At 42.3% G+C, this 12972-nt stretch overlaps 1 protein-coding gene across 1 annotated transcript; it reads left to right on the top strand.

Moving 5' to 3' along the window:
• Window positions 1–2747: 2747 nt before the first annotated feature.
• LOC112222436 (ADP-ribosylation factor-like protein 8A) lies at window positions 2748–6761 on the top strand. The gene is made up of 7 exons (XM_042304159.1): window positions 2748–3163; window positions 3846–3926; window positions 4151–4224; window positions 4336–4429; window positions 4600–4667; window positions 4749–4819; window positions 4930–6761. Exons 1-7 carry the CDS (start codon window positions 3041–3043, stop codon window positions 4983–4985), a joined length of 567 nt encoding a protein of 188 aa, XP_042160093.1. The 5' UTR covers window positions 2748–3040; the 3' UTR covers window positions 4986–6761.
• Window positions 6762–12972: the final 6211 nt, after the last annotated feature.

Here is a 12972-nt window from a genome sequence, read left to right as displayed (position 1 = left end):
CTTTGTTTACATACTCATCTCATATGTATATACTGTACTCGATACCATCTACTGTATCTTGCCTAAACTGCCCTGTACCATCACTCATTCATATATCTTTATGTACATATTCTTTATCCCCTTACACTGTGTATAAGACAGTAGTTTTTTTTGAATTGTTAGTTAGATTACTTGTTGGATTATTACTGCATTGTCGGAACTAGAAGCACAAGCATTTCGCGACACTCGCATTAACATCTGCTAACCATGTGTATGTGACAAATACAATTTGATTTGATTTGATTTAGATATTCCATTAAAAAGCAGCCATTTCCAGCTACAATAGTCATTTATAACATTAACAATGTCTACACTGTATTTCTGATCAATTTGATGTTATTTTAATGGACAAAAAATGTGCTTTTCTTTCAAAAACAGGGACGTTTCTAAGTGACCCCAAACTTTTGAACGGTAGTGTAGTAGGTTATAATTTATTGTTTTTCTAGATTCCAGGTTGATTTGCTAATTGTTTAATAAATACATATTTACATGTAAAACAGAATTGATCAATAAATGTTGATATGTAAAACCGAAAGTGAAATACAGAAGAGCTACGGTGACGATCCCCTTCTCTCCAGCAGAGGGCAAGTGTCGTGAATTGGGAACATAATTTGCGGTGAGTCCCTCTTTATCGAGCGCCTCTCTCACTTGGTGTTTCTGATTAGCAATCATGGCAGCAACATTAGAGTCCCGGAAGCAACATCGAGAACTCCCGTTTTCTGATTTTGCCTTCAAAATAAAAGTCTGCAGTAAAACGCTATGCGTATGATACGAAATCAATCATTTGTGCAGCTTTGCAGAGAGCATAATGTTAAAATAGTGTTACAAAATTATAACTACATAAATCTAAACTAAAGACAATTGCTTCTTTATTTGTGATAAATAATATTAAACATTGGAGCACATTGAGAAATGGCTGAATCTTAAGTAAATATATTGTACAGACCCTATTGATCTAGCACTAGAGTCTATATACAGTATATGGTGTTATTTCTGATTGTGGTCTAAACACCCAGCAGCCCTTTCTACTCCACTCATTCCATTGCTCCCAATGCAATACAATGTAGGGCTATAAATTACATATTGCCTTATAGAGAAAAAACAATTCTATGCCGATGTAAAAGTGGGGTTGGGAGTACTGAGTAGGATCTGAATAATGTGGTGTCATTTCATGGAGCTCTGAATATACAGAGTGTTGCTGTCCTAATAGTCTTTGCTCTATAAGCCAATATGTACTGCATACACAGTGATTCACATTGTGGCTATTTATTTCACTTTGGAACATTTAATGGAAATGTTACGTAAATATGAAAAAATGTGAATCATTGGTAACGTTTACACAATTGTTTGTCATATATCATGAATAAATACAGGATAACAGTGGTAGACCTGATCACTGACAACGATGAGACAGTCTATAGGGAGGAGGTCAGAGACCTGGCAGTGTGATGCCAGGACAACAACCTCTCTCTCAATGTGATCAAGACAAAGGAGATGATTGTGGACTACAGTAAAAGGAGGACTGAGCACGCCCCCATTCTCATCGACGGGGCTGTAGTTGAGCAGGTTGAGAGCTTCAAGTTCCTTGGTGTCCACATCAACAACAAACTATCATGGTCCAAACACACCAAGACAGTTGTGAAGAGGGCACGACAACACCCCCCCATCAGATGCTCAAAAGTTATACAGCTGCACCATCGAGAGCATCCTGACTGGTTGCACCACCGCCTGGTATGGCAACTGCTCGGCCTCCTCAAGGCACTACAGAGGGTAATGCGTACGAACCAGTACATTACCGGGGCCAAGCTTCCTGCCATCCAGGACCTCTATACAGGCGGTGTCAGAGGAAGGCCCTAAAAATTGCCAAAGACTCCAGCCACCCTTGTCATAGACTGTTCTCTCTACTACAACACGGCAAGCAGTACCACAGCGCCAAGTTTAGGTACAAAAGGCTTCTTAACAGCTTCTACCCCCAAGCCATAAGACTCCTGAACTGCTAATCAAATGCCTACCCAGACTATTTACATTAACCCCACCCCCCCTCTTTTAAGCTGCTGCTACTCTCTGTTTATTATCAATGCACAGTCACTTTACCCCTAACTACATGTACATATTACCTCAATTACCTTGACTAACCTGTACCCTGCACATTGACTCGGTACTGGTACCCCATATATATATAGCCTTGTTATTGTTATTCTATTGTTGCTGATTTATTTTTACTTCAGTTTATTTAGTAAATATTTTCTGAACTCTTATTCTTAAAACTGCATTGTTGGTTAAGGGCTTGTAATAATTTCACGGTAAGGTCTTCTTCACCTGTTGTATTCGGCGCATGTGACAAATAACATATGATTTGATATTGTGACACGTGGGGGACTTTTGTTTTGAAAATAATCCGAAATTGCGTGACCAGAAGTACTTGTTTAATGTTGCTGACGAGACGCTGATGCAAATACTTGTTTGTGGCTGATGCGATTCTGAAACCCCACCCAATGAGGAAGAACAACCCTTTCCCACTAGTTACCACAGCCACAAAGTCAAAATGGTCTTTTTCGGAAAAATGTATGAAAACAAAAATGTGCTTTTTGGTGTTAATTTTAGTTTAGGCATACGGTTAGCATGTGGTTAAGGTTATGGTTAAGGTTAGGCTTAAAATCACACGTTAAGAACATAAATTGTATAAATGGGCAGGGTTTACAACTTTGTGGCTGTAGTAACCAGTGACGACCCTTGTCAGGCAGGAAAAGACAAACAGGGAGGAAGGAGGTGTAGTAAAACAAGGCAGATAACTACAACTTACTTTAAAAAAAAATAACAGTGCCAATACTTGCGCACAAAACAGTTTGTTCGGTGAATATTCACGATAGGCACATTATTCCACCGTTAGTAATACATCCTTGTACCCTGTGTTGTCACTGCAAGCTAGATAGATAGTTAGCTAGACAAACTTAGCAGGCTAACAGGGCTCCAGTAGCAGTGCCATCACAACGCGCCCAGGATGATTGCATTGATCAACAAGCTCCTTGACTGGTTCAAAGCACTGTTCTGGAAGGAAGAGATGGAGTTAACATTGGTGGGACTCCAGTATTCGGGCAAGACAACTTTCGTTAACGTGATCGCGGTACGGTCAATCTGCTGTCTTCTGATTGGTGTCCGTTGTTGTTTAATTAAACAGATCGAGATGTTTGCTCGTGTTATTAACTAGCTTCTGCTATCATAACCATGTGTATGTGTTTCTGTAACCTGTTGTTTTGTAATGATACTATAGCTAGCTGGTAAACTAGCTGGCTCTGTGTGGTCCCAGACATGCTCGGGCGGTGGCGATGATCCTAGCTAGTTTGGTTAGCTATCGACAACATGCACATGAGACATGAAGCAGTATAACGTTAGTCCATCATCACTCATCATCACATCTGTCTAGTCAAGACAAGCAGGTGTATTCATTCAGTTCACTTGATGTGCATTCAATCTTGTCTGTGTCCTCTCTCTTTCCTGAATTGACTAGGATAACAGTTTTATGAGCAACATTACCATATTTCAGTACATATTTTATTAACCATAGCTAGTTGCCAGGCCCCAGTTTTTTAATTTAAAAAAAATAAGTCATCTATCTGGATTTTGACTATTAAATTCATAGAAATGTAATTAATAGAACAGGAGTCCCCATTCAAGTCAATAAATCAACTGTTCTATTCTTTCTGTGAATTAACCCTATCCGAGAGAACTTTTGAAAAAATGGGCCCAGATGATTTGACCATAAACTTAAAATGTAACCCCCCTTTGTTCTTTCCCCTTGCTTGCAGTCGGGTCAGTTCAGCGAAGACATGATTCCCACAATGGGCTTCAACATGAGGAAGATCACCAAGGGAAATGTCACCATCAAGGTCCGTATACTGCCAGGTTAGAGGTCAGGCCACTTCATGGTCATCTCTTGATTCATGTCTTATCTGCTTACAGAGGGAGTAGTATGAAGTGGAGGGGGGATCTTGGATGGTCCCTGTGATTGACTGTGACTCACTTAAACTATTTTATTAATTGTGAAAGGTTGAAAACTGATTAGCTATGCCGTGTCAATGCTGTGCTGATGTTTTGATCTCATTCTTCTTAGCTGTGGGATATCGGCGGTCAGCCTCGATTCAGGAGCATGTGGGAGCGATACTGCAGAGGAGTCAGTGCCATTGTGTGAGTAACAGCATCCTCCCAGTCCCTTGTGCAGGGAGGGGTCAATTATATTGGTAGCTTATTTCAAATAAGGCTATTTATTGTAACTTTTGAAACCATATCATTTTTAAGGTACATGGTTGATGCAGCTGACCCAGAGAAGACAGAGGCGTCTAAAAATGAACTACACAACTTATTGGACAAGCCCCAGCTCCAGGGTATTCCTGTGAGTACCCCCCCCCCATACAGTGCTAGCTGAGCTAGTAGCTACAGTAGGTCTACTACTGGACTTTGTCCAACGTTCCGGTGTTTCCTCTGCTACTGCTTGGTCTTGTCATGCAGGGCTCCTCTTGAGTGTCTAAAGAAAGATTCATTCATGTTGTTTCCCCCTCACAGGTTCTTGTCTTGGGGAATAAGAGGGATCTTCCTGGGGCGCTTGATGAGAAGGAGCTGATTGAGAGAATGTAAGAATCAGCTCTCTCTGTCTTGTCTGTCTGTGTGTCTCTTTTTCTCTGTGATGCTCATGTCTCCTCTGTGGTCCACAGGAACCTCTCGGCCATCCAAGACAGAGAGATCTGCTGTTACTCCATCTCCTGCAAGGAGAAGGACAACATCGGTAAGAATCTGACGTCTGACTTGTTCTAGCTTGTATCACAGAAAATGTTACCTTTTTTTACTTTTCTTGTGTATTTCATGGCATTTAAACATCTGTTATTTCACCTCCAGATATCACGCTACAGTGGCTGATCCAGCACTCCAGAACCAAGCGGAGCACTTCATGAGAACCTCATCTCAATACACAGGCCTTCACCTGTCCCAATTCCCCTGCCCTCTGTCCTCCCCAGCCTGTCCATACTCCTTTTTCTTTGGATGACCCTCTCTTGCCAATTACCCCCCCCACGCCTGATTCCACTCTCCTGAAGGGAGCCTGGAAACCTTTTCTTTGCAGTGTTCATTTTCTTTTTGTAACATAACACTTCTTGTGACCTATGACCTCTGATGGACAAAGTGGTACTTGGCGTCCCTGATGTTCATATGTCATACTTCACCATCTCTGTTGATATCGAGGTTTATATTCAACTGATCCAGAGACAGGGCAGAGTACTGTACAGTACATAACCTCTGTTCCCAATAGGTAGAGAAGACTGGAGTCTGAACACTGCATCACTTAGCAGCTTCAAAGTCAACTTTACCACACTGATATCACATTTCAAACAGTATTTATGTCTTAGACCAGTGGTTCCCAACCTTTCTCTGTTAATGTGCCATCAACTGAATTTTTCTCTGCCCAGAGTACCCCTGAAGTACCCCATGTATATTTTACCAGAAAGCCTATGTTTTCATGGATCTTCAAGTACCCCCTGTGGGTAGGCCAGGTACCCCCTGTGGGTAGTGTCCCTGGTTGGGAACCACTGTCTTTGACCATAGTCCTATTACTTCCCAACGACAGTGGTACTGTGTGTAATGCTACTCTATGTACCGTTTTGAAGAGGGAGTGTTGCAACATTTGATTGAAATACTTGCGCAAACTCCCAAGTCTCTCCATTTCTCTTTTCTTTATAAGGCTAATGGGAGGTGTTGTTAAAGATGTCCTTGATGTAATCTCTATTGTGATTATATATATATACATTTGCATTATGTCATCTTCTCTGTCTGTTGCTTGTCCTGACACACGTTTGGTAGTTTAGAAACAGCAGGAAGATTTTCTTTCAACTAAGCAACATGGACCATTTTAATTTGCATTAGCCATGTCAATGGGCAAGCAATATCTGCAACACACCTGGTTTACAAACAAAACATCAATGTTTAGATTTATGCATCCTTCTTTTCTCATTTCCTGTCATTGATTTATATCATTATGCAATAGCTCCTTTCCACCCAGTAATGTCCAGCTACTATTTGACCAGTTTTCATGTCATTACAGGATCATGAATAACCCATTTAGAAATTGAACATCTGTGATGAAGAAGTCCCCCAGATAAATTGAGATTATACAGGTGTCAGCCAATATAATCTAGGTGTTGGAAATGTCATATTAACTAACGATGAAGGCTTCTGTCTAATTTTGTATTTTACTTCCATGTCTATGATATATTACCTCCGACATGGCCAACGTAACCATTGACAACCGCAACAACATCTCTGCTTTTTTGTTTGCATGCTGGGGCATAAGTATTTGTGGAATCTTTGAGAATTAACTATAAATTGTTTTTTGTTTTTTTTATGGCAAATATAGTAAATACTATATCTGCTTTAAAACCTGTTTGTACATTATTGTTTCAATTAAGTTGATTGTTTTTAATAGGATATGCTTATGTATGATAACTAAAAACATTGGTGAAAACCACTTTATACATGGTCTGCAGAATTCATATGATTGTTGCCACACAGTGCTCACAGTGGCTGTAGATTGTTAATGATGGTTGGTGCTTTTCATGTGGTGTCATGTGTATGTTTGTCTGGCTGTTTTCATGTATATGAAAGAATCAATGTGGGAGAAGACGTAGTGTTTTGGTTGTTCTCTAATTAAAGGATCCATGCCACGGCACTCGTCACAACCTGAGGAAAAGTGCCTCTCATTTCTAATCACTCCAGTCAATGTGGAAAATAGCTGTGGCTCCGACCAACTGCTACCTCTGAGAATTGCCCTTCCTATGACCAGTGTGGCTAAAGGTGCAAGCTACAGTTATTATATCCATTTTCGGACATATAAATTAATTAAATAACACCCATTGTTTCTTGAAGAATATATCACAAATGCCTCATGAGCTTAGTTCAACTGTCGTACCTCAGAACCCAAAATAGAAGCTTCTTTTACTCCATTGTTTGTCAAATTTTTTTAAATATTATAATAAAAAATACAAATAAGTAAATCTCAACAAACACTGTATAGCCTTAAAACATGCTTAAACATCTAATTCTGATATACAGTGGGGAGACAAGTATTTGATACACTGCCGATTTTGCAGGTTTTCCTACTTACAAAGCATGTAGAGGTCTGTAATTTTTATCATAGGTACACTTCAACTGTGAGAGACGGAATCTAAAACAAAAATAATTAAGTAATTAATTAGCATTTTATTGCATGACATAAGTATTTGATCACCTACCAACAAGTAAGAATTCCGGCTCTCACAGACTTGTTAGTTTTTCTTAAAGAAGCCCTCCTGTTCTCCACCTATTACCTGTATTAACTGCACCTGTTTGAACTCGTTACCTGTATAAAAGACACCTGTCCACACACTCAATCAAACAGACTCCAAACTCTCCACAATGGCCAAGACCAAAGAGCTGTGTAAGGACATCAGGGATAAAATTGTAGACCTGCACAAGGCTAGGATGGGCTACAGGACAATAGGCAAGCAGCTTGGTGAGAAGGCAACAACTGTTGGTGCAATTATTAGAAAATGGAAGAAGTTCAAGATGACGGTCAATCACCCTCGGTCTGGGGCTCCATGCAAGATCTCACCTCGTAGGGCATCAATGATCATGAGGAAGGTGAGGAATCAGCCCAGAACTACACGACAGGACCTGGTCAATGACCTGAAGAGAGCTGGGACCAGAGTCTCAAAGAAAACCATTAGTAACACACTACGCCGTCATGGATTAAAATCCTGCAGCACACGCAAGGTTCCCCTGCTCAAGCCAGCGAATGTCCAGGCGCGTCTGAAGTTTGCCAATGACCATCTGGATGATCCAGAGGAGGAATGGGAGAAGGTCATGTGGTCTGATGAGAAAAAATGGAGCTTTATGGTCTAAACTCCACTCGCCCTGTTTGTAGGAAGAAGAAGGATGAGTAAAACCCTAAGAACACCATCCCAACCGTGAAGCATGGAGGTGGAAACATCATTCTTTGGGGATGCTTTTCTGCAAAGGGGACCGGACGACTGCACCGTATTGAGGGGAGGATGGATGGGGCCATGTATCGCGAGATCTTGGCCAACAACCTCCTTCCCTCAGTAAGAGCATTGAAGATGGGTCGTGGCTGGGTCTTCCAGCATAACAACGACCCAAAACACACAGACAGGGCAACTAAGGAGTGGCTCCGTAAGAAGCATCTCAAGGTCCTGGAGTGGCCTAGCCAGTCTCCTGAACCCAATAGAAAATCTTTGGAGGGAGCTGAAAGTCCGTATTGCCCAGTGACAGCCCTGAAACCTGAAGGATCTGGAGAAGGTCTGTATGGAGGAGTGGGCCAAAATCCCTGATGCAGCGTGTGCAAACCTGGTCAAGAACTACAGGAAATGTATGATCTCTGTAATCGCAAACAAAGGTTTCTGTACCAAATCTTAAGTTCTGCTTTTCTGATGTATCAAATACTTATGTCTTACAATCAAATGCAAATTAATTACTTAAAAATCATACAATGTTATTTTCTGGATTTTTGTTTTAGATTCTGTCTCTCACAGTCGAAGTGTACCTATGATAAAAATTACAGACCTCTACATGCTTTGTAAGTAGGAAAACCTGCAAAATCGGCAGTGTGTCAAATACTTGTTCTCCCCACTGTATTTACATCCATAGCTCTTTCTATGAAATTGAGTGGCTACATTTCTCCAGCTGCATCCCTCGGCATTTTATCAATCAATCAAATGTATTTTATAATACATTACATCAGCTGATGTCACAAAGTGCTGTAGAGAAACCCAGCCTAAAACCCCAAACAGCAAGCAATGCAGGTGTAGAAGCACAGTGGCTAGGAAAAACTCCCTAGAAAGGCCGGAACCTAGGAAGAAACCCAGAGAGGAACCAGGCTATGAGGGGTGGCCAGTCCTCTTCTGGCTGTGCTGGGTGGAGATTATAACAGAACATGGCCAAGATGTTCACTGTTCATAGATGACCAGCAGTGTCAAATAATAATAATCACAGTGGTTGTCGAGGGTGCAACTGGTCAGCACCTCAGGAGTAAATGTCAGTTGGCTTTTCATAGCCGATCATTCAGAGTATCTCTACCGCTCCTGCTGTCTCTAGAGAGTTGAAAACAGCAGGTCTGGGACAGGTAGCACGTCCGGTGAACAGGTCAGGGTTCCATAGCCGCAGGCAGAACAGTTGAAACTGGAGCAGCAGCACGGCCAGGTGGACTGGGGACAGCAGGGAGTCATCAGGCCAGGTAGTTCCGAGGCATGGTCCTAGGGCTCAGGTCCTCCGAGAGAGAGAGAGAAAGGCTTTGTTATTGTTTCAACTACGGATAGGCCCTTTAAAGAGTTGTTGCTCTCTGTCCTCCGTTAGGTCTTGTCTTTGAATAGTAAGATAGTGAAAGTCCTATAGGGACTGCATTAGACACTTAAGTAAAAAATATATATCTCATTTTTGGGCAAACCACAAAATATTATTGTCTGAAACTATTTCTAAAGGATTTGGTTAAGGGAAGATCCAAGCCTACCAAAATAATATTATTGAAGCAGGAGTTGCATTGAGGTAACAGCAGGGGGCAGTAGGTTCCCGTCGCAGATCATTTCTGGGTGATTGATAGTAGACTATAAGGCAGTCAATCCCTCTAAAAGCATTTTAAACACACACACATGGCCTAAATGTGTATGTGTGTGGTCTATACTACTTCTGATCGTAACGTTATAGTGAGTATTCTGGGGGCAGTTTGTTAATGGAAGGAGGTTGTGCGTTAGACTGAGGACGTTTAGCAGGATTGGTGGTTAATAACCTCAGGACTGTCACTTGGAGCTGATCTACTACTGAGGTAAAGCCTAGTAGCAGACTGAGCAGTCCACTGGGTTGGACCATTATGTGTCTTCTGTCTGTTTCACACAATGCTGCCCTGTGATAAACTCATAAACGCTGTCTGGCACTTTCACTCATTTTGATGTTTCAAATCACAGATTTTAGTGATCTATTGTGACTGTGTATTGTTTCTCTGTATATTTCATTATATAACAATTACCATTTTAGATTTAGTTAAAGGCTGGTATGGGACAGGGATTTGTGAACCAAGAACTGTACACCTAAACCAGTAGATTCTCGAACAGTTGGGATCTTTTAATGTTAATGGTACTGACTCTGTTTTTATAAATCTTTCATTGAGAGTATTTAAACTTGTTGTATTGTTTGTTGGTTTGGCAATTCCACTGTCAGCCAGAGAAATATGTTGAGAAGGATCATCACCGCAGCAAGCAAGGTACTTGGAGTCAAACAGAAAGGCCTGAATGAGATCTTTAAGGTCAGGGCCCTCCGCAAGGCTCACAAAATAATTTTAGACCCAAGGCACCCCCTGTACCCGTACTTTGAACTACTCAGGGAAAACAGAACTAGACAGTCATTTGTGCCAGGTGTGATATCTCTCCTAAATAGCTCGGTCTAATGTTCCTATCGACCCAGTAAGACCAGCAGGCTAATGTTCCTATCGACCCAGTAAGACCAGCAGACTAATGTTCCTACCGGCCCAGTAAGACCAGCAGGCTAATGTTCCTACCGGCCCAGTAAGACCAGCAGGCTAATGTTCCTACCGGCCCAGTAAGACCAGCAGGCTAATGTTCCTACCGGCCCAGTAAGACCAGCAGGCTAATGTTCCTACCGGCCCAGTAAGACCAGCAGGCTAATGTTCCTACCGGCCCAGTAAGACCAGCAGGCTAATGTTCCTACCGGCCCAGTAAGACCAGCAGGCTAATGTTCCTACCGGCCCAGTAAGACCAGCAGGCTAATGTTCCTACCGGCCCAGTAAGACCAGCAGGCTAGTCTCTTTTTATTGGTATGTAACTGTTATGAAAGTTGTATTGTCAATTTGTTTTCATATTTAAATGCTACTTTAAACATGTATTTGACACTGCAACAAAATGTCCCCATGGGGACAATGAAGTCAGTAAAGTAGAGTAGGCAAGTAACGTGCTCCCGAGTGGCGCAGCGATCTCAGTCACTACTACGTCACTACAGACCCAGCGTCGTTAGGGTTTGGATGGGGTAGGCCGTCATTGGCCCAGCGTCGTTAGGGTTTGGCTGGGGTAGGCCGTCATTGGCCCAGCGTCGTCTGGGTTTGGATGGGGTAGGCCGTCATTGTAAAATAAGAATTTGTTCTTAACTGACTTGCCTAGTCAAATAAAGGTTAAATACAAACGTGTGGGGAGGGCGTTCTTCCCCTACAACACTCTCACCTCTTTCTCAATGCTGATCTTCAACAAGTGGGTAAAGCCTTTGTGTATGACAAATCTAAGCACCAATGTGGTAAAGAAGTTGTGTTGTTGTAGAGAGCTTCCCAATCACCCAGACCCCAGAGAGGGGAGGAACTGTTGTGTTGTTTTAGAGAGCTTCCCAAGCACCCAGACCCCAGAGAGGGGAGGAACTGTTGTGTTGTTGTAGAGAGCTTCCCAAGCACCCAGACCCCAGAGAGGGGAGGAACTGTTGTGTTGTTTTAGAGAGCTTCCCAATCACCCAGACCCCAGAGAGGGGAGGAACTGTTGTGTTGTTTTAGAGAGCTTCCCAATCACCCAGACCCCAGAGAGGGGAGGAACTGTTGGCACCAGAGAGGTACTATGAGATGGGTGATCTCAGAATGGCCCAGACTAAAGCTGAATAGAAGTTACTTGCCTCCCTACTCTCCTTCTTCTCTGGGTTGAGCCGCATTAGGCCATGAATATGAACGAGTTGTGACAACAAGCTCTGTTCTTGTCCCTCCTTGGCATGACAATAATGAGGCTTCCTGTCCAGAGAGAACAAGGTGGTCCGCTATAGAGGCCTGGGTCTGGACCGGACCGGTGTGTGTGGACATTCATGCTCAGGATCCACGCCAGCCTCTCTGATTCAGATCAATTTGTGTTCCTCAGAGGGCCAAAGCTCTCTGTCAGGCCTCTGCCATGACAACAGAGCTCCCCCCAACCCTCGTCAGTTTTCCCACAGAACAAAACAAACATTGTCCCCGCATCAGGGGGAGGTGAGGCAGCCCTGTGTTCATAAGTGGGGACATTCAGGTCATATTAGTCTACGTTCACTGAGCCAACCAAAAGAGGCCCCTCTCTCTCTCTCTCTCGCTCTCTCTGTCTCTGTCTCTCTCTCTCTCTGTCTCTCGCTCTCTCTGTCTCTCTCTCTCTCTCTCTCTCTCTCTCAATTCAATTCAATTCAATTCAATTCAAGGGCTTTATTGGCATGGGAAACATGTGTTAACATTGCCAAAGCAAGTGAGGTAGACAACATACAAAGTGAATATATAAAGTGAAAAACAACAAAAATTAACATTAAACATTACACATACAGAAATTTCAAAACAGTAAAGACATTACAAATGTCATATTATATATATATACAGTGTTCTAAAAATGTACAAATGGCTAAAGGACACAAGATAAAATAAATAAGCATAAATATGGGTTGTATTTACAATGGTGTTTGTTCTTCACTGGTTGCCCTTTTCTCGTGGCAACAGGTCACAAATCTTGCTGCTGTGATGGCACACTGTGGGATTTCACCCAGTAGATATGGGAGTTTTTCAAAATTGGATTTGTTTTCAAATTCTTTGTGGATCTGTGTAATCTGAGGGAAATATGTCTCTCTAATATGGTCATACATTGGGCAGGAGGTTAGGAAGTGCAGCTCAGTTTCCACCTCATTTTGTGGGCAGTGAGCACATAGCCTGTCTTCTCTTGAGAGCCATGTCTGCCTACGGCGGCCTTTCTCAATAGCAAGGCTATGCTCACTGAGTCTGTACATAGTCAAGGCTTTCCTTAATTTTGGGTCAGTCACAGTGGTCAGGTATTCTGCCGCTGTGTACTCTCTGTGTAGGGCCAAATAGCATTCTAGTTTGCTCTGTTTTTTTGTTAATTCTTTCCAATG

This window comes from Oncorhynchus tshawytscha, linkage group LG22, assembly GCF_018296145.1.
Source record: "Oncorhynchus tshawytscha isolate Ot180627B linkage group LG22, Otsh_v2.0, whole genome shotgun sequence".
NCBI classification, from domain to species: Eukaryota; Metazoa; Chordata; class Actinopteri; order Salmoniformes; family Salmonidae; genus Oncorhynchus; species Oncorhynchus tshawytscha.
Note: the sequence above shows the minus strand (reverse complement) of the source record. Positions and strands in the feature narration are given on the sequence as shown.